This window comes from Cyprinodon variegatus, unplaced genomic scaffold (genome assembly GCF_000732505.1).
Source record: "Cyprinodon variegatus isolate N-32 unplaced genomic scaffold, C_variegatus-1.0 Scaffold64, whole genome shotgun sequence".
In the NCBI taxonomy this organism is placed as follows: Eukaryota; Metazoa; Chordata; class Actinopteri; order Cyprinodontiformes; family Cyprinodontidae; genus Cyprinodon; species Cyprinodon variegatus.
Genome location: NW_015150517.1, coordinates 378368 through 400664, shown reverse-complemented (window position 1 = coordinate 400664; position 22297 = coordinate 378368). Strand labels below are relative to the sequence as shown.

At 36.8% G+C, this 22297-nt stretch overlaps 1 protein-coding gene and 1 pseudogene across 1 annotated transcript in view; both read left to right on the top strand.

The window, feature by feature from the left end:
• The window catches only part of ttc13 (tetratricopeptide repeat domain 13), a 29252-nt gene extending 20897 nt beyond the window's left edge, over window positions 1–8355 (top strand). The window contains exons 11-21 of the mRNA XM_015371725.1: window positions 450–580; window positions 668–800; window positions 2411–2503; window positions 2605–2688; window positions 2795–2879; window positions 2993–3102; window positions 4586–4721; window positions 5540–5619; window positions 5719–5797; window positions 7483–7562; window positions 7651–8355. Coding sequence (XP_015227211.1) covers window positions 450–580; window positions 668–800; window positions 2411–2503; window positions 2605–2688; window positions 2795–2879; window positions 2993–3102; window positions 4586–4721; window positions 5540–5619; window positions 5719–5797; window positions 7483–7562; window positions 7651–7765 — 1126 coding nt within the window. The 3' untranslated portion in view covers window positions 7766–8355. The remainder of the gene's footprint in view (window positions 1–449; window positions 581–667; window positions 801–2410; window positions 2504–2604; window positions 2689–2794; window positions 2880–2992; window positions 3103–4585; window positions 4722–5539; window positions 5620–5718; window positions 5798–7482; window positions 7563–7650) is intronic.
• Window positions 8356–15649: 7294 nt separating this feature from the next.
• On the top strand, window positions 15650–20365 carry LOC107082842 (annotated as a pseudogene).
• The last annotated feature ends 1932 nt before the right edge of the window (window positions 20366–22297 follow it).

The window sequence follows — 22297 nt, the reverse complement described above, 5'->3', positions numbered from 1 at the left end:
AAAAAATATTTTTTGTCCGATTCATCGATTAATTGAAAAAATAATCGGCCGATTCATCGATTTTTAAAATAATCGTTAGTTGCAGCCCTAGTGCTGTTTAAATGAATCTATGGTTCTTCATATTATACACATTAAATGGGTTGAGCAGGTTATCTGTACGTTTAATTACATAGTAGACTCCTAACTGACTGAAGACAAACTCTGACTCATAAAACAAACTACAAAGTAAGTAAGACTGCCCTTATCTTATTTTAGGGGAAGAAATATTTATTCCATTGGCAGAACATCTTGTTAACCTGCTTAGATTAAGGGCAAATAATTATTATAAGGAATATTTACTTTACTTTTTAGTTCTAGATCAATATTGCAATGAGCCACAGACTAGAGAATGATCTAAACTCCATAATCAGCTTCCTCCTTAATGTTTTTGTTTGTTATTCGGTCCGTAGAGATGTCCTCCCACAGAACTTCGACAGCTACAGCTCTGAAGTCCAGAAGCTGATCTGCACGGCCGACCACCTGGGATTACTGATGCAGTACGACACTCCAGGATTCCTACCAAACAAAAGAATACACAGAGGTAACTCTGATGGATGCTGCACTTCCTGAAATCATCATTTTAAACATTTAAAAGCAGTAAAACACAAAGCATTTCTGTCTTCTAAAGCCATGGGTTTAGCGACACTGGAAGTGATGCAGGCCATGCAGCGCACATGGAGCAACTCTAAAGTACGAGTTAATGGAAAGACCCGGCAAATGCTGTGGAGAGACATGTTTGACATCGCCGTCAAATGGAGGAGGTAGGAAATGTGAAGCGTTTATAAAAAAACAAAAATATATTATTTTGGGACAGCTAAAGAGGAACAATTATTTTATTAGTCTGCATTCATGGAACTAACTAATATGTCTGCAGTCTTGTCTTACTTTGCACTTTCACCATAGTTGGAAACTTTAGATATCCAGTCAATGTATGTTTAAGTACTTTACTGTTTTTTGCAAGAGATCCGAATAAAAATAAATGTTTATAATGAAATTTATAGTGATAAGTTTAAGTATTCTGTTTGCCCTTCAAACATACGTCCTCCATGAAAAACATCTCTTTTTTGCCTGTGATTTGAATTTTAACCTACTTGCAACACAAATTTGACTAATGTATTTGACTACCTTTCCTGCCTCTGCAAATACCTTAAACATCTTAACCCTGGGGGAAAAATGTACGTTAGCATAGCTTAACTCTCATAATGTGTTTTCTGGGAGAAGAGGAAAGAGTTTTAATTGTTTCTTGGATTTAAACTTAAAAGAAAATGCCCCTTAAGTTGTAATATGTAGCAAACCGATGAGCTCTTTCGCAGCTCCTTACGTTACATCTGTCTTGTGTAACATTATGTCTAGACAGAAGCTAATAACTGGTTAAAAACATGGGTTTGAAATCTGAGAACACAGAGAATGTGGAACTAAACCTCAGAGAATGAAAGCTCCCAATTAGGCAGCAAATCTGCTGCATTTAGGCTTCTCCCATGTACTCCTTTTAAAATAATCTGAGTATTTATAAGCCTAATACATGCCATCTGTTAAGAAGCAATGTTTTTTAAGCTTAACAAATAGAGCTATATTATTCTTATGTTGGATCAGGTGGTTGCAGTGCATCAGATTCCCCTACTTATTGAGTCTAACAATAAGAAAATGCGAATTTTGGAAGTGTTTGGCCAAATTCCTGAACAAAATCTGTCATTTTTTCAAGAAGACCATTGAGGAGAAGTGTTTCCACAGGCTGATAGATTAGGAGAACATCATCTAATATAAAGCGAATGCAGAAAGTGAATCAAAATACGGTTCAGCAAAGTATTAGCTGAAGGTTTTTCACATTTATCCAGGCAGGTAACTGTGTGTTTATTTTCTTTGTTTTTACTCCTCTTACGTTCATCCGTTACATTTTCCAAGGTTTATGTCTCATTAAAGATTGAAAAGAAGTTTTAAACTTTGTCATTGTTGCATTTTAATTAACCAGACATCTTGCTCTCTTATATTCTACCATGAAGAAATACCAAATTAAAAGAATGTGGTTCGGTTATTTACAGAGATAAACATTAAGTGCAAGGTTACAAAAACAGAAACATTTGCCTAAATCATTTAAATGTTTGTTTTTAGTGAAAAACAAACAAGAATTAAGAAATGTTTTGTATAATTCTTTATTCTGTGTCAGCTATAATGTGAATAATAGGACAATGTGATGCTAATATTTTAGAAAAAGACAAAAACACACCCTATTTCACAAGAATGACTCACATACTTCTGAAAATATGTCAAGGAGAGACTTAAGGAGGGATGGGGGAGGGAATGCAGGCGTATAATAGAGTTGGACCTTTCCTTTGTCGGACACTTTATAATCAGGCTTTTCCTGTTCCTGTAGGATCGCAGATCCAGACCAGCCGGTCCTTTGGTTAGATCAGATGCCAGCCAGGAGCCTAAGTCGAGGCTTTAACAATCACATCAATCTCATCAGGTAACCACATGGCGCCTGAACTGTGTCCCCAAAGCATCTCAAATATCAACTCACAGAAACTCATCTTTAGTCTTCTAATGTTACTTTTTTTTCCATTTCAGGGGGCAGATTATTAACATCAGATACCTGGCCTACTTTGACAACATCCTAGAATTCATCAAAGACAGAATATTAGTGTACCACGGGTAAATTACAGCGTTTCTACGTACAGAGAGAACCTTATTAGTTCTCTTTTTCTCACCATGACTCTGAGATCATTAAAAGGTTTTTGTTTTATTTCACCTGGATCAGGGCGTATAACCCAAGAGGCCTCCTGGAGGTCCGCCAAGCACTTGAAAATGTGAATAAAGTAGAAGATCTTCTGCCAATAATGAAGGTAAGAAAAAATGAGGAGAAATTAAGTGGATAGCTAAGGGACAAAAATAATTAATATGTGATTTTAAAGTGTTTTTTCCAGGATTGTTGGTTATGTGAGTTTATTTCTTGAAGCAGTTTAACAGTAAAACCAGAGACGGATTCACGGTGAACTCCAAGGTGCCGAGCCTGAAGGATGCTGGGAAGGAGTTTGACGGCTTTACAATCACCATCACTGGAGACAGGTGACATTAGATCTGTGATACAAAGACCAGAGTCAGAGGTTCTGGTAGTTTCCAGATCTTCTGAAAGTCTTTCAAAGCTTCCTTTGGGCTTCAGCTGATTGTTACACGTACAGTCCAGTAAGATTCATTATTGAATCAACAGTCGTTAAGGAAGGAAGGAAAGCGGCGGCCTCCATGAGGCTTCTGAGCCCCTATGCTTCCTTAAGTCACTGAAAGCTGTAATATCGTTATGCATTTTTTTTCAGAAACAACAGCAAATAACAGAAGTAGAAAAGTTGCATTAAAAAAATACTGCACAAAATCAGTGCAATGAGTGCAATTCAATACCTCGGCTTCAGACGTCCCGCCCCCTCCACAGACGCTCCGCTGCACCTCTCCCAAATTGTGGCTCACCGCAGACAGGAGGCCGGCTTGTTTTGTTTCTATGACCGAAATTGCGGAAAACAACTCGTGAAGTTTGACCCGCTAGAAGAGCGAGGTGCGCGAGAACGCTGGGACCCTTTTTCCACCTGGATCTCCGCTCTTTTTGGCCCTCATGTCCCTCCGTCGTCGGACTAAACTCGCCCCCACTTCCTCGCCGCCTCGGCCGTATCTAGACCCACAGCGTGTAGCACAGACCACGCTTCAATATTGAGCATAAATCAAAAATGTCTGTGTCAAGCTTACTGCAACACACTGCTGTAAGAGTATAACCAGGAAGCGAGGTAGGAGGGCAAAATAGGTTTAGCGCCACCGCAGCACAGGAGGGAGAATTACGCCCAGGAGCAAATGGATAAAAAAAACATGAATCGATTCTTGCCTCGATTGGACGTGTCGATGCATCGGATCGTTGGCTGTTGGATCGATGCATCGATACAAAACGATTATTATTTACACCCCTAATCATAACCAGAAGCAAATATTTATAAGTTTACATATTATATTTTGGACCTCTCAAGATTTATAGAACAATTTATTCGATGCATTTTTTTCTGTACAATGAATACTTTTATTCTTTAGAACCTTAGATGTTCTGTGATGTATAATTAAAAAATAATGCATTGTTTGGATAGAAAGGTTACATATAGGTATTGATTTAAATTTCTACTGGTTTAATGAGAAGGACATGTGTTATGTAGGCATCGTTTACTCAAGAATCATTGACGGACTGGAAAAAACAGTTGTTATAACAGATTTAAGTATCTTTTCCTGATGAGTATAGGCCATAAATACATCCACTATCTATTCATGTATATCAATAAATCCATCCACCATTAATCGATCCATCTTTAAATAATTGAGCTATATGTCTACTTAAACATCCATCCAGACTACTGTACAAACATCTGGGATACAATTATCATAATTCTACTTAGAAACTAAAGCAATGAAGTGGCAATTCTGGGATTTATTATCTATAGAACAAAGATCACTATCAGCGCCTTGTTTTTTTTTCGTAGTTTTTTCTATTATTTAATATTTTGTGTGATTTTTGTGTTGGTAGGGTGGGAAACATGTTGTTCTCAGTAGAGACCCAGACAACAGAGGAACGGACGCAGCAGTACCAATCAGAGATCGAGTCTATCTACAAAGATCTCACAGTTAAAGGAAAGGCCCTCATGCTTTCTACTGAGCTTGGGGTAAGATTTCCCAAAACAAGCTTCTCTTCTCAAACAGCCAATTTTGGCAAAAGTGCAAAACAAATATGCAGTCCAGTAACTGTGAAGAATTTGGGGGAAATATTCCTCAGAATAGACATGTGACCATAATATTTAGATGTTCGTTGTCTTTAATATAGTAAACTTCTTTCTGCTGAGACAAAATTTGGTAGTTTACTGCAACATACATTGATCAGTTTCTTAGCCAAATCCATTGAAATCGTTGCTGACTATGTCTCTTTAGTTAAGTTTTTTTTTACAGCAATCCATCATTTTTCTGTTTTTTGTATGTTGTTTTTTTTTTTTTTTTACAAGAACAACAACATTAAACATTTTTAAAGAATATCTTGTGCACAACAACTCCGGTCACATAAAATATTTTATACCTTTCAGTAGAGATGATCAAATGCAGTCCACATTTTTCAGAAAATGTGACATGGCCCTTTAAGTGGTCTCTTTGTATGAACCATGACTTCTTATCGATCCATAATGACAATACAAATGTTCTATTCTTTCATTTCTGCTCTAACAAGCTCAGTTATTTTAGTTCCTATTAGAGCCTTAATGAAAATTAGTTTTACATAAAATTGTAAATGGAGATCTTGCATGTAAACACTGGAAGAAAACCCCCACTCTGTTTATTCTTTTCTGGATCCCTAATGCGTTAAAAGCTCCAGATTTTACTCTCATGTAATAAAAAAAACAAAATCTTTGTCATGTGTTGTTACTAATGTGAACTGCTGTAGAAGGAGGATGTATTTGAACAAACAAAGCTGATCTTCTTGTCATTTTTCTTTTAGGACGCAGATGCGGTCTGCAACCTTATCCTTTCTTTAATATATTACTTCTGCAACCTCATGCCTCTATCCAGAGGATCCAGGTACATTTCTGTCATATGGGCATTGTTATATATATGCATAAAGATGTTTGGTTAAAAAGTAAAAGACAAACTCTAAAGGATGGGTGTTTTTGTCCTCAGTGTTGTGGCGTACTCGGTGGTTATGGGGGCGCTGATGGCCAGTGGGAAGGAGGTCATTGGTAGGATCCCAAAAGGAAAGGTAAACATAAAAGCAGAGAAACAGTCAGTAAAGCTGAACTTCCCTCAGTTTGAACCAGATGTTTAAACACTATGAAAATTTTGATTTTCTTGCTGTGTGACATTCTCTCAAACTGAAGCTTTCCATTTTTTGTGTATTTTTGCATATAAAAACAACAACAGACAGTTTACTAGAATGAAAAAGACTTTGCAAAAACAACAGAGATGTCGATACATTTGTAAGTTAGAATAAGTGTAAGGCATTTTATTTATCTTTAAAAAGTAAAAATATTTTTTTTAATTATACATCAGTAGCTCACTCTGATTGCATACAAAGTGTTTCTGAAAGATTACTGCATCCTGATGGTGATTTATGTGTTTTTTTCTTTAGTTTTTGCTAAGTTTGTTAAAGCCATTTGTTTGTATTTACAATGACAACAGAGGTACGACAGGGGTGGGAAAAGGAAGTACTGCGGCTAAGCAGGATAGCATCTCACAGCGAAGGTGTGAAATAATAAGGAAAAGTCTAAGATCCAGTGTGGAATAAAAATGCAAAAGTATGTTTGATTCCAAAAGAGGCAATCAGATGTCACTGCAGAGTCGAACATCGATGAAACTGCTTATAGATACTGATACCAGCGACAGCAATGCTATTCTTAGTTTCTACAGTCAAATATATAAGATGTGTCAATGTTTGCATTTGGTAGAAATAGGAATACTTTCTTTTCTCCTTTATGTTCTGGTAGGAATCTCTCGGTTAGGATTGATTAGAACATGAGGCTACTGAAGATCAGTTTATTTAATTAATGTGGGTTGTTCTTCCACTTAGATCCAGATCTTTTAAGTATCTGCCTCAGTGGCCACCATCTGACTTTCTAGTAGTTCCATAGTTCTAACAGCAGATGGCGCACATGTCTGCTCCAAACATGCACTACTGGGATTCTGTTTAGGGTAAAAACATTATGAGGAGGGACATTTGCTGTATATCAATTGGTTTTATCATGATCAAATGTTTTTTTTTCTGTCTGTCTGTATTAAAATATTTAAACAAATATGAGAGAATTATGAAAAAGTAAAAAGATTTTGGACCTTTTCTAATGTAATCATGTAGTTGATTTGTCATAAAACACCTTTTTAATTTAAAATGCTGCAAAATATTGTATTTTACACTCAGCCTGAAAATATGTTGACCAGGGCTGAAACAATTAATCGGATTAATCGATCATTAAAACCATTTAGTTATCAATTTATCGTTAACTGGAATATAGAGACTATATAACATGCCTTTAGCTGATAGAGCTACCCACTAACCACCCATCAAGATTGTAAAAAAATATATATACATTTTGCAATTACGATAAGAAACATTTTCATCTGTCAATATGCTCTGTCCAGAACTCCTCAAGTGGAAAAGTTTAAGTTTCACCCGGTTTGATTTAGTAAAACGTCTTCCTTATGGAACATTTGCTATCAGATTATTAAACAATTATTGGAAAAACTAATCAACAGTTTAATCAGTTTGCAAAATAATTGTTAGTTGCAGCCCTAATGTCGAGTTTTTCATTAGAGAAATGTTTGTAGACATCAATACAGATTTTTCATGGCTGATATGGATTATCGCACAATGCAGTCCCTTTAAATAAAACGTCACATTTCCAGGTGATGACTCCTTTAATGTGGTATTTGTTTTTGCCCTTTTTGCTTCAGCTGGTAGATTTCGAAGCAATGACGGCACCAAGTCCAGAAAACTTCAGTAAAACAGCAAAAAGCTGGATGAATCTCAAAAGGTACAGTAAGGAAACTGTTTCTTTTGCTTCTTATTCTGCTTTATCTGCCCTGAAAGCCCGATCTGACTAAAGCTCTTCCTGTTCCCAGTTTACCGAGTTGGTACCGAAGTCTTCCATCGGTAGCAGAGACCTTCCCGTCCATCAGAACAATGATAGAAGTCCTAAACACAGACTCGTCTTCACATTGTCCAAAGAAGTCTTAAAACGTCTTCCAACGCCCAGAGAAATCCGTCAAAGAAAGTCTTAAAAATGGAGCTTCTGCACAACTCAGCAAAGGCAGAGACTTCTACTTCCCAAACATCACTGGATCCCGAAAAAAGTTTAGCATTGATACTTGATTTTTTTCAGTTTGAATACATAAAAAAGGAAAATGTTCTCACTTTACTCTTCCTTAAATATTCTCTAACGATCACTTTTGGATTTATTTATTATAATTTGACTGATATGCTTCCAAAATAACCCTGGTCATTTGTTTCAGATCCAGTTTTTGTAAAACAACAGTTAAACAAAATCACAACTTGATGGTTAAAGTGCATCTTTGGTTCTAATCTTTTGTTTTTAGCTTGTTGTTTATTTCTCCCTCACTACCAGGCTCTTCCAGTCTGTTGGAAAATAGAAGCGATTGTGTCCACCTTCGCTTTCTCTCTACGCGTTGAAGTACCAAAAGCACAAAACATTGAGCATATCCACATGAGGATTATCTCAACCAAATCTCATCTTAATTTGCCCTAGATTATAAAGCAGGTGGCTTAGAAATAATTTAGTTTTAGGTCAGCGTCTAAAGAACAGTTTGATTTGATTGGCACTTTTAAATCTTCCACCACCAGTGTGGATGCAATAAGATAAGAGTTGTAATTAAAAACATTTGAAAAAACCTTCAAGGCTACTGGATTTTACTTGAGATACTTTTGAAGCAGCGTGTCTTATTTCTATCAGCGCTTACAGTCACTTTGTTCTGCAGCTTTTTCCTATCATCTGCACAGTAATGCAAACCAGCATCAGTCAGAGGTGTTCGAAGACTAGAAAAAAGTTATAATTACCTTAGAACATCCGATCAGAAACTCAGTCAAAGCTGTTAAAGCTAACAAGCTAATCTAATTGTATAAATGAACGCAATGGGTTTGACTTTTTAATAATCTACTTTTAAGACTTATAGTTGGATACAAGACAAATAATCTAAGTGATTAAAGCAGAATCTATATTTTTGTTGTGGTTGATTATATTTGCATAATTAAAATAAACAGATTCATCTGCATTCAGATGGTTTTAGGTTTACAAATAAGTTTTAGGATTTATCTATGTATAAAACCAGCTTTCCGCTGTTCTTTAATTTGAACTGGAAACACTATTTTTTATTTTCTTTACACTACCTATCAGACCCAGACGTTATATTGATTATCCAGGTTTTTATATGGAGCACAGAGATTATTTCCTACCAAAATTCTTTTTTTTTTTTTAACAATAAAAAGTGTCAAAGCTGATTTTAATTACAGATACTTTATGAAGTTGCTGAAATGGTTTGAAAGTCAAAAAGAGCATAAATTTGGCTTTTATATTTACCCAAATAATTCATTGAAAAGTAAGTGTTGAGTTTTACTACTTTTCATTATTTGATAGAATATGACCTTTGAGATGGTAATTTTTAACAAAAAAAAAGAAAAAGGAAGGATAATGTTCTAAAATTTGCTCTTACCGGAGTTCATATCGACCCAGCATGGGGTTAAAGCACAAAGAAGAACTTTTCCTTAGATTTATAGGCTTTAAAAGCTCAGTTTGTTAAAACAAAGTGGGCATAATCATGCAGTATTTCACTCCAGTTTCTGACGGGCCTGCTTTGTTTAACAACTAACATTTTTAATTTATTTCATATGTGCTGACTGGTTGTAATCATCTCGCTTTGCTGGGACATCAGGTTCAATTTGGCTTAAGATTTATAGGGGAGAACATCTTTCAATATTATGTCCTAAATCTTGACATTGAGTTTTTTTTCTATTGACTGAATGTTGAACAGTCAAACTGGGCTGGAATTTCACTGGGCTCGTTATTTTTTATTTTTAAAGCCATCAAATTGAATAAACTGAAAAATAAAATTCTTTAAAAAAGCAAGCCTTATGTAGAAGAGTAATCGCTCGAAACTCGTTAACCATCATTGTTTGCTCATCACTGGCAGCAAAAACTCCCTTCAAGAGTTCTGGAGCACAGTGTGATCCCTTTACATCACTGGAGAAGTCGTTTCTAATTCCTCTACACTGGAGGGTTTCTGAGCATAAAGACTTGTTTTGCCATAAAATCTCCACTTAGTTTAAGTCGAGACTAAACGTATCCAGAACCTTTATCATAGAGTTAGGGTTCCATCAAATCAGCCCAAGTCTTGAGGCAAGAAATCAGACCCAGAACATAATTTTAATTTTACTGAGAGAATGATTTTCTTAGTTTGCTACTTTTCCTGAAACACTATTAATTTGACTTCAGGTAGTAATCATTCAGTTTAGGTTTTATTAGATTAACAGCGTTCTGAAACAATGTGATAATTATATTACCATAGTGCAGTTAAATCTTAATGAGTAAATACTTCAGTTGCCTCCTTTCACTGGTTATGTTTTACACAAATGCTGCTCAAAAATATAAATTTGTTTGGGCGAAATGAGAAATCAGGTTAACAATGGTGGTCAGAACTAGCAAAAACCTAATCTCCCTGAGTTGGGCTTCAATTTCATTTTAATAGATATATTTGTCACAAATGTTTTGACTTGTGTCATGGTTTACCACAAATTGAAAATTTGTCCCTCATTCCCATTTGACTCGATCAAATTCCAAGTAACATGAAAAAAATACTTTCTTTATGTTAGGAAAACAGAGCTGCAAATTTTTCTTTTGCTCTGTCTGCAGGTCCAACATCCCTTTAATCATCTCGCTTTGCTCAAGTCGCACAACTTCCTCCATTTGCATTGCTATTCCATTATGTTTATTTATATAAGGCCGATTTACAACACGCATAATCTCAAGGCACATTAGAGACAATTCAGTCGGATTGGTTAAACGTTTCTGTCAAGGAAAACCAGCTCATTGCATCAAGTCATTGACTTAACAGAATTCACTCCTGGATGAGAATGGAACGACACGACACACACTGAGCATGCATGCAGCGACAATGGAGAGAAAAAAACTCCCCTTTAACAGGAACAAGAGCTCCAGCAGAGCCAGGCTCAGTGTAAGACACCTTCTGCAGACGGCGACTGGAGTTCACGAAGACACTGGTCTCATGAATATGATTGACCACCCAACTCCCAGATGATTGACATGTCGAAGCCCCAGTTAACTCCTGTACAGTACTTTGTGCAAAAATAATTAACTGAAGTAAAAGTGCGGTAACTTAATAGCCTAGTAAACTAGCGCCACAATCAGTGCCCCAGGCCCTAGAACTGGCTGGCCAATCACAACGCAGAGATTTGTTTTGAATTTCTGGATGCAAAGTGGGCGGGGTTTTGAGGGCGTGACGACAAAGCTGCGCGGTGCGGGAGAAAGCACAACAAGGAAGATGACAACAGCTATTGAACAGTTCTCATTTGACTCAGCTTTGGAATCAGTTTAGGAAGGATTAGACTTGGGTTTTTTGTTGAAATGTAAGCAGGAAGAGGATCTACGCTCATTCATTTTTAAGAAGGACGTATTCGCCGTTTTACCGACAGGCTGTTAGTTTACACTCCCCCACCAGCTTTCTGTCGCGCTCACTACGTCACAGTCAGTTGGGCTCATTGGTCAGAGCGTTGGCCAATAGGCACAGACATGGTTTTAATAACAACGGGTTGTTCTCATCAACAATCTTCCGATGTCTCATTTATCGGGGCAAGACTAAATTACACATTTAATCTCACATTTAGTCTGGTTTATCACACTAGTAACTTAATGCTGATGGGGGAAAAAATGTCCCAGGCCTTGTCTTGCTTAACAACGATTTGAGATCGAGTGTTCTTCGTTCAAGCCAGCATTTTATTTAATATTTGACCTTCAAAGGGTAAAACAGATGCAGCGTTTCAAATGTTCCCACCTGTTCTGGTCAAGATTTCATTAACTACTAACACAGTTAATCAAAAACAAGTTGCAGACAGTGGAAGAAAACTGTATAATGTTAAAAGAACCTTGAGTTCTAAAGCACATGTACAGTTATCAGTGCAAAATGTTACTCGAATGAAAGTAAAACTTACCTGAGCAGTATTTAAGTAAAAGTTACTGAGTTACATTTTATTAAGCAAACAAAAATCCTGATCCATGTCATAAAGGATAACAGGAGATGTTAGCCTAAAACTTGTAATCAATAATTAATAGTAACGATAAATAAAAGGATAAATTAAAGCCTTGAAAAAAGAAAACAATATAAAAACAATAATGATTTATATGGTTAAATGTTAAACTACCTGTTCTTATTTATTTATTTGTTTTGGCTTCTCTATGCCTAACCATAAACACATTCACACACCGACATATACCAAGTTGCGTTTTAAATTGTTTTTTTTACATGGTTTAAATTGCATGCAGGAATCTCATTTGCGTCGAACATTTACTTAAATGTAGAGTTTAGACACTTCAATTGCAAATGATTGAGAAACAAATTCATTCTCAGCAGTCTGGGGCCCCCCTGAAATAATCCCCCCCCCCAAGCAAATACAGGCTACATTCACCACTGAGACGCAGACAAACAGGAAGGTAGAATCACTAATCAATAAATACTCTGTTGGAGAAGGTAACGGCTAACTAGCTCCATAGGTGGCTCTGTAAAGACCAGAAGCAGTTACACAGATGAGCCCTGAAAGAGTACATGCCGTTAATCACAGCACTAGCTGGGCTAAAGGCCATTTCTAGGAGAGAAACTGGACTAAAAACTGAAAAACTGAACCAGCTATATCTAATATAACTGAATTTGCCGACAGACGTAGTCCAGATGGTCTCTCTCTCCCAATGAGCGACGTGTGTAATGCTTCTGCGCATGCAGGGGTTAACTGAGGTCAGAAATTTCAGCTACCAAGCAACACATCAAAACACGCCATAAAAATGTTATACTAGTGCATGTAGCAAACTTTTAAAAATTAAGGCTTACAGATATTGGTTTAAAGGCTTTAGTCCTTAAGTGATGCATCCAACAATGGGTGCGCTTTGAGCTATGCAGGATTAAGGGAATTTAGAACATGAAAGGTGATGGAAAAACATGACTGCAAGGCTACACCAAGTCCACGCAAAGACAAGTAAAAGAAGAAATGTGTTTGTAAAGCACCTTCCAGTCTACACAATTTTCCTTCAGAAAAGAAAGATCCAGACTTATGTACTAAAATTTCAACTTTACTTTATTTTTTTATATATTCAATATCTTTAAACCATCCCGAATTACAATGTGTTAGATGTGCCGTTTTCATGTATGTGACTGTACTGATGCAGAACATGCGAGAGTAGCCAGTTTAAAAAAAAAAAAATTTCAGTTCACTATTGCTGTATGCAGTCCTTGTTGTAATAAGCAATCCATGGCGACTGCAATAACGCTTTAAATCATCAACTTTCCAAATCACAGACAAAAATTTATTGTACCCGTACTGCACTGAGCAGCCTGAGATTTGCCATTTGCTTATGATATCACAGCTAAACAGAGAACCAGACAGGCCAGATGTAGCTACTGGGTACAATAGGATATTAATTTCACACGTCTTGACTTCTAACAGAAATATACCTCTATGTTAAAAACTCTGATAAAATTGGAAACGGAATGTTTTAAACTTGGCTAAAGAGCTAAAGAGATGATGTTTTGGTTTCGATCAACAAATTTCTGCTACTATATGCAATTACGTGTATCAGTGCATCCTTAGCCGGCCTTTTGAGTGGCCTCAAACAGCGGTCCCCAACCACCGGGCCGTGGACCAGTACCGGTCCGTCGGTCATTTGGTACCGGGCCGCACAGAAAAAACAATATATATATATATATATATATATATATATAATTTATCAATGATCAGAGTCTGAGTGATGTTTTATTTTGAAAAATATGCAAATTGAAGTATTCTCTCCCTATTACATCAGTCTGTGCATCTGTGCCTCTTGACACAGGTTAATTCAGTTCAAGACTCATCCTATCTATAACATCCTATCTTTGTGAAGCGGGATTTTCTGCGGCTTCAGTGACCAAAACAAAGCTACTGAGCAGACCTGACATCAGGAGCACACTTTGTGTGTCATTGTCTCCCTGTTTGCTGTTTGCATTTGATTTTATTCTAGTCGTATCATTTCATTTGATCGTATTTACCCCCACCCCAAGAAGAGAAACTTTCCTCATGAGGACCAGTTGTTGGTCCTCACAAGTACCTATGGGTCCCCAAAATGTAGCATATTCCTAGTAAAATTGTCCCCACCAGGTATTAAAGACATGGCCACACATCCATACACACACACACACTTCAAAGGCCGGTCCGTGAAAATATTGTCTGACATATAACCGGGCCGTGGTGCAAAAAAGGTTGGGAACCGCTGGCCTAAAAGAAGCCAAAGAATTTCCTGCAGTTGCCGGACCTGTCCATCAACTGGATTCTGTTCGTCATCCTTTCGTCATAAGTGTTTTCATGCTTCAGTGTGTATATCCACCATCTTGGCTAGTCAGTTTTCCGGATGATGTTACAGTTCTGGCTTTGGTGTGGGTAAAAAATGGTTCCCTTCAATCAAAATAAGCTCAGGGCCCCAAAAGTTCTCGGACCGCCTCTGTTATGAGAACCATTAATAGGTTAGTCTGGCAACTGATCACCACCAGATGGAGCTAAACTGCAAAAGGCATGTTTTTGTGAGTTTGTTTTTTGTCTCATGATTAGGGGTCTCACTGGCTGGGCTGTCCATTAAGTGCAGGTGATGTGAAAACGGTGGCAGTCAGTAGGAGCTGGTGACCATGGCGGAGGACGCTGCTGTATCAGAGGAGGCCTTAACCAGTGGCCTGAGTCTGCTGGTCAATTTGGGTAAAATTTTACTACAGAATGCCCAGCAGGAAGCAGCAGGTAGGATGAATTATAAATATANAAAAAATTTAATCGATTGACAGCACTAATATATATATATATATATATAATTTATCAATGACCAGAGTCTGAGTGATGTTTTATTTTGAAAAATCTGAAAAATTGAGGTATTCTCTCCCTATTACATCAGTTGGTGCATCTGTGCCTCTTGACACAGGTTAATTCAGGTCAAGACGCGTCCTATCTATAACATCCTATCTTTGTGAAGCGGGATTTTCTGCGGCTTCAGCGACCAAAACAAAGCTACTGAGCAGACCTGACATCAGGAGCACACTTTGTGTGTCATTGTCTCCCATTACGCCTAGATGGGACCGGCTTGTGTCAGAGAAACAAGCTCAGGGCTCCCACTAATTCAACGTAATGGTGAGTTTTAGTTTTATGCTGTTTGCATTTGATTTTATTCTAGTCCTATCATTTCATTTGATCGTATTTAGAAGAGAAACTTTCCTCATGAGGACCAGTTGTTGGTCCCCACAAGTACCTATGAGTCCCCAAAATGTAGCATATTCCTAGTAAAATTGTCCCCACCAGGTATTAAAGACATGGCCACACATCCATACACACACACACACACTTCAAAGGCAGGTCCGTGAAAATATTGTCTGACATATAACCGGGCCGTGGCACAAAAAAGGTTGGGAACCGCTGGCCTAAAAGAAGCCAAAGAATTTCCTGCAGTTGCCGGACCTGTCCATCAACTGGATTCTGTTCGTCATCCTTTCGTCATAAGTGTTTTCATGCTTCAGTGTGTATATCCACCATCTTGGCTAGTCAGTTTTCCGGATGATGTTACAGTTCTGGCTTTGGTGTGGGTAAAAAATGGTTCCCTTCAATCAAAATAAGCTCAGGGCCCCAAAAGTTCTCGGACCGCCTCTGTTATGAGAACCATTAATAGGTTAGTCTGGCAACTGATCACCACCAGATGGAGCTAAACTGCAAAAGGCATGTTTTTGTGAGTTTGTTTTTTGTCTCATGATTAGGGGTCTCACTGGCTGGGCTGTCCATTAAGTGCAGGTGATGTGAAAACGGTGGCAGTCAGTAGGAGCTGGTGACCATGGCGGAGGACGCTGCTGTATCAGAGGAGGCCTTAACCAGTGGCCTGAGTCGGCTGGTCAATTTGGGTAAAATTTTACTACAGAATGCCCAGCAGGAAGCAGCAGGTAGGATGAATTATAAATATATCTGTATAATCTTTGGTTGTTGTTTTTGATTTTGCTTTGGTTTGGTTTATTACATTTTAAAAACTTTTAATTAAGCTTTAACTAAAATAAAATAAAATAAAAATAATAATTAATACTTTATTAGTTACATAGCTAAGAAACTTTATTACAGTAATGCTTAAGTGTCAGTCCCTTGAAATTCAAGTAAGTTAAATAAAATAAAAAAATACACTCACTCCTACATCAGTCATGGTGTAAACTGACTTGTATAATAAACGACTGAGGATATTAATGTAGATATATTTCCTGATTTTAAAACAGTTCTTGAACAATGGCGCTCAGAATAACTCCATGGATTAAAATACCAGACCGGCTGGTCTAATCTAATTCCTGTCATGCTTATTTCCAATATAAAGGCATTGTGCAAATCCACCAGACCTCTAACAAAGCGTCTTTGTTATTTTACAGCCTCTCTGGAGACTTTTGTTCCTCGTAAGATCACTACTTTATTTGGTTTGATCACAGCTGGGGAGAATTTCTATAGAAGGTAAAAAATATACACATATTAAATATGATATATATTTTGTACAGGTTTAAAAGTGTGTTCTCAATGCAACTGGCCGGATTTGGATTTTGAAGAAACTTTTTTTTTTCACTCAGCATTGGAGTGAAGACAAAAAGTGAAGCAGAGGCCGTCTGGCAGAAATACTACCAGTAAGTTATGACATAATTACACTAAAATGTCCAACAAGCCAATTTAAGCTGATTCAGCATCAACTGCTTTTTGTTTTTGGTGGAATGAACCTGCTTCTAAGCATTTACATTTAAATAAATGTTTTGCCTAATTTGGCTATTTCAGCTGATCTAAGATCAGGTAATAGAGGAAACCAGTAAAGGAGGAACAACTTTGACAGCCCAATGGATTCCCAAACAGGAGGAGATCCAATTGAGTTCTGGGTGTCTTGGGATCTATTCTCAGTTGGACAATCTTCCAAAAAAAAAAAATCTTTAAATGAAGGCATCCAGCAGAATCCCAAAGTACCTAAGCTTATTTAATTTGCTGTTCCAATCATCTCCCAGAGGAACGAGATGCTGATAATTTCAAGCATTTGATAACTGGTCATACTGACGGGCCATCTTTATATTAGCGTCAGTCGATTTTCTTCTACTTATCTAAAGGTCAGGCCCCTTGGATAACTGGTCTCTATCCCCCCGCCCTGAAACATACTCACATAATACAATCATACATAAATAGGCTATAAATGGTGGGCGTTTTGATTTGACATTCAAAATGTTGAGGCGCTCTATTGATTTAAGCATGTATCTTAACTCCATTTTTTCCCAGCTGTCCTGCTGTCAGAGAACAAGTAGATGAGCTTCTGAAACTAGAGGTCTGTATATGTATTAAAGCGTTTTCCCTATTAAATGTCTCTACTTCATTGTTTTCATTTGCTATAAACCTTTAAAATGATGTCCATTGTTCTGATTATGCTTCTACCTTTGACATATTTTTTTCTATTTTCATAAAACATACAAATTCTGGTACGAGAAAAGTGTGGTTAAAGCAAAACAGGGATTGTTTTCTTCACTTCTAATCTTTATATACAACACATTTATATTTATTGCACAAATAGCTTTAATCTGTTTCCAGCTATCTCTTATGATTTCTTTTGCAGGCGGAGTGGGACTCCTTCCTGCAGAGCGTGGACAAAGCTTTGCAGATGACAGATGAGCAGCTTTCTGCAGCACAGACAGCAGAGAGCCTTAGTGCAGACATTCTGTTTACTAATGCACGGTCAGGAAAGTAAGTTCACCCTTCAGCCATTAAAACCAGTTAAACCCTTAGCTGATTGTTCCAGATAAAGGAAAGGTTTCAAACACTCCCATCAGTTTATATCAGTGTATGACTTTGACATGGGATGTTTTTTTTTTCTTTTGTTTTCTTCCAAGGAGTGTGACTCTGGGTCAGTACTTAGGTAAGGGTCAGAAGCTGCTGCTGGTTCTCATTGGGCATTTTGGATGGCTGCCGTGACGGGACCATGTGGCCCAGCTGGAGGCCAGTCAGGTCAGTGCACTTTGTATGATTTGTTATAAAATACTGTGAAAAGTAAAAAAAAAAAGAGTTTAAATAAACCTTATGGAGAAATGCTGCAAAAACTCCTTTTCCAAAAGGTAAAGCAAACAGTTCAAGTGTATTTTCTAAAGCTGTTGACTCCACTTGATCTCTGCAGTAAGACAAAAGCTGCATTGTAAGCGGTGTTGTATATCTCTCTGCCCTGCAGACCCTCCTGGAGGCTCGGTCGGTGCAGGTCGTAGTGGTTTCCTTTGGCAGTGAGGAGGGAGCTCAGCTATGGCTGGAGGAGACTGGGTGCAGCTTCAAAATGCTTTTGGATTCACAAAGGAAGGTGAATATTCGTAATTAACGTTACAGAAAAGTGATGGTTGAAGTGATACATTGGTGGAAAATGTGAGAAATAAACACACAACTTTGTCATCACATATGGAAATACTTTTGAAGTAGCAAAAACATTCTAAAGAAAAGAGTTAGGGGAATTTACTCAAGCTGTTTAATGATATCATTAAAGCTCAGAGATCCAAATGCTCAGACCATGTAGTCTGAGAGGTTAGTGACCAGATGTTTGCTTTAAAACAACCAGGACAGTTGCCATAGAGACAGCCATGCTTGCTTTCTAAATAACTAGCCTGTATTGTCTGGTCCAGGTCTACAGGAGTTTTGGGCTTGGCTCATCCGTCTCCAAGGTGTTGAAGTTTGGCTGCCTGATGCAGTTTTCAGAGTACAGTATCGCCAACAGAGACTTCCCTGATTTCCCATATCGCCTGTTGGAAGACATTTATCAGGTACAAAGACGACGGCACTGATAGAATAAAACAAACAGAACTTTGCTGGCTCTAAGAACAGCTTTACTTCATCACTATACAGTTGCAAAGCACAGATATGAAAATTTGGGGCCATATCAATACAGCCCTTATGATCGATAACTGATATTTTTTCCTATTTTTCCATGGAAACTAAATGGAAATAAAGAGATTTTTTTATTACTGACCTAATTTCACTAATCAGACCGATACCAATATGTTTAAAAATGACCAAAATAGGCAGATACTGTGCATCACTATTATATAGGTATATGAATTATTATGTATGGTGCAGGTGAATCTAGGTACAGCTGTACTTGACGGTTTACATAACCTTCAGTTTTAGACAAAAAAATTTCAGTTGCCAGTAAAATAAATTGAAATTGAAAAAAAGTAATAATAACTGAGGCAGTCAGTGAAATCAGAGGTTTTCTGTAATGTTCAGGAAATGTTCAGTCAGACTTCTGCACCTGTTGACAGGTATCTTGGTTCACTGTTCATCAGCAAAGTATTTCCATTTGTCTGGAAAAAAAAAGTATTCTTTAAATAAAAATTCTAAATCAATGTTTTATTTTAACTAAATTATCAAGTAGTTATATATATATTATATATAGTATATATATATTTTTATTTTATTTATTATTACTTTTTTCAGTTTTGTGTTATTGGAATTAGTAGTGTAAAGTTATCTTTGTCTTTAATGGGATGATATGTAATCTGTATATGAGAACCTTTATGGTGTCTTTAGGGCTCCATCCCCCTCAGAACACTTTCATCAATATAAACCTCTCTAAAATCCTATATTTTTTTTATTTATCCTTTATTTAACCAGGTAATACCCATTGAGATTAAAAATCTCTTTTGCAAGGGAGACCTAGCCAAGATAGGCATCAAAATTACATCACATCATTACATACGTACAAAGACACACACAAAAAAGTCAAATATGCACTTACAATAAAATTTCAATTAAAACAATGACATGTGAGGGAGTCCAACTCAAAACATCTCATATAGGACTTGGCTTCTTTGTATCCTGGTTTTTTCTATCTTCTGTGTTTTTAAGATACTTTTTTTTTATTGGTCTGAAATTTCACTCCTTTTAAGGGAATGGAGAAACCCTATATCGATGAAAACTTAGTGCCTTGTAATACAGTACATCTATGTAGGACGGATCTAACAGTTAAAAGACCATTAGGCCTTAACTGTTTTAATCTTAAATCATATCTCACACTTGTTCTAAAATCACAACTTTAAGCTGTTGGTCATTTTTCTGCAGCATGTTATAATACACAGCGGGTATAATGCAAACCATCCAAACATTAAAGGCCAGCAACAGGATCATTTATATGCAACCAACTTTGCTGCAGTCCAGATAAGACTTTATTAATCTCTGATCCTTTGCATTTATAAACTTATCATTTATTAACTAGTTTGTGAGCTTAAAGGAATGAAAAATTTAGCAGTGTTCCTCTATCATCATGTTTATCAGAGTCAATGCATAGCTAACTTTGCTTAGCACTGTTTTATTTATGTAATCCCGTTTTTTTTTTAGCTGGGAGGGGACTTTTTACTGGACCAAATGGGAAGGGTGCTTCTCTCTCATCCCTCCAAAAACCCTCTGGACAGGCCGAGCCTGACGGATGTCCTGCAGGCTGCTGAAGCCAACTCTACCCGCTCTGAAGAATCACAGGCTGAATACAAGCTATTGGAAAAACATTGATGCCACTGAGGAAGACCAGCTCTTGATGCACATGGATGACGTCTCATCTTACAGTCGTTATGAAGAGATGCGACCGATGCTGAACTGTGCAGAAAAGACTAAATTGATCTTCTTTGGTGATATCAGTGTTGTGATTTAGGTTGAAACATTTATTCATTAGTCATCTAGATTTACACTAACCATTTAAACAGACATAAGAGTGAAGTTAATATGAGGAATATCCGTTCTTTTTATAAGACAAACTATTTTATTGATTAAAAACATGATTAAATAGATTCTATCTGGAAGAATTTGTGAAAGTGAACGGCTGGTTCACCCTCTGGCTTCAGATGCATATATAATGAGAATGGCAAAGTCCGCTCATCAAACTTTTTGCAGAAAGGTGTAAAATGAGTAGATTAACCCCAGAAGAAAAAAATCCTCAGTAGTTCTTAAGATCCTGACTGGAGCTGGTAATTCTGTCATCATTAACAAGGAAACTCATTTTTTTACCGACATGAGCTGAAGGGCCGCTCAGAGAGGAAGATGCCAGTATATGAAAATAGATTAAGGTTTGTAGTTGTTCTCATGAAGGAAGGACTAACTTATGGAGACATGTCATGTGGAATAATGAAACGGCGGAATCTTAGTGTGGGTTTTTTTCAGAAGGGAGTGGATCACTTTACACAAATAAATGATCTCATTAAGACATGATGTAATGTGGAAATGGTGAATGAGCATCCACTGCAAAAAATCAAAATCTAGTGAAGTCGTTTTTTCTTAAAATAAGTGCATATGTTCTTGGATTGAGGAGGAAAAGGAGATATTTTGCCAATGGAACAAAACAATTTACATTTAAAATAGGGAAACAGAATTGCATTGTCTTATTTCAAGTGCATATTATCTAATTATCTTATTTTAAGAGTAAAAATACTCATTCCATTGGCAAACTATCCTATTTACCTACTCAAATAAAGGGTTAATAAACTTAATTTAAGAAATCTTTACTTATTTGTAGATTGTTTTTCCAGTGTCTGAAGACAGCAGTCAGGAAGTTGGAGCTTTAGTAGAGATGGGTGTCCGTGATCACTGACCCTAAACTGCAAAAACGATCTAGAAATAAGTAAAGATTTCCTAAATTAAGTGTATTTACCTTTAATTTGAGTAGGTAAATAAAATGATTTTCCAATGGAATTAGTATTTTACTCTTAAAATAAGACATTTAGAAAATATTCACTTGAAATAAAACAATGCAATTGTTGTTTTCTTATCTCAAATGTGCATTGTCTTGTTTTATTTGCAAAGTATCCCGCTTACCTCCTCAAAACAAGAAAAACTGACATTTTTTGCAGTGTAAGAACACAGCCAGATGAGTTATAGGGAGAGAAGGAGGTCAGGGTTTGAATGGCTTAGGTGCTGAGAAGTTAAGAGGAAGGCAACCTTTAAACCTGACTGGGTTATACTGGTTATGGCAGAAGGAATGGGTCAAAAATTTCAGAAAAGTATTGTGAGAAGCCTGTTTAAGGACACAAAAACATCTAACCCAGGTCATAGCTGATAAACAGTAATACTTACAAATAAGAAGAGAAGCAAACTTGAGAAAAAAAAAGTTTTACAAAAAGCTAAGTAAATAGAAGAAAGCTAATAATGGCCTAAAACAGAAAAGTTTAATCTGGTTTAATGCAAACTTAGCACTGCACAAACTGATCTACAAATGAGTAAAACATTTCTTAAAACAAGTGAAAAGGTAAAACAAGAGATCTGCCAATAAAGAAACTAGATTTAAAATCGGGAAAAAAACAACTTTATTCTCTTATTGAACTTGTTCTATTGGCAGATTGTTGTACTTCTTGCTCAAAACTAAGGTAATACACTTATTTTGAGAAAAGTTGACCTTCTTATAGTTCAGATTTTACTGTGTGAAGAACAGATGTTTATAAATGCAGCCTATGT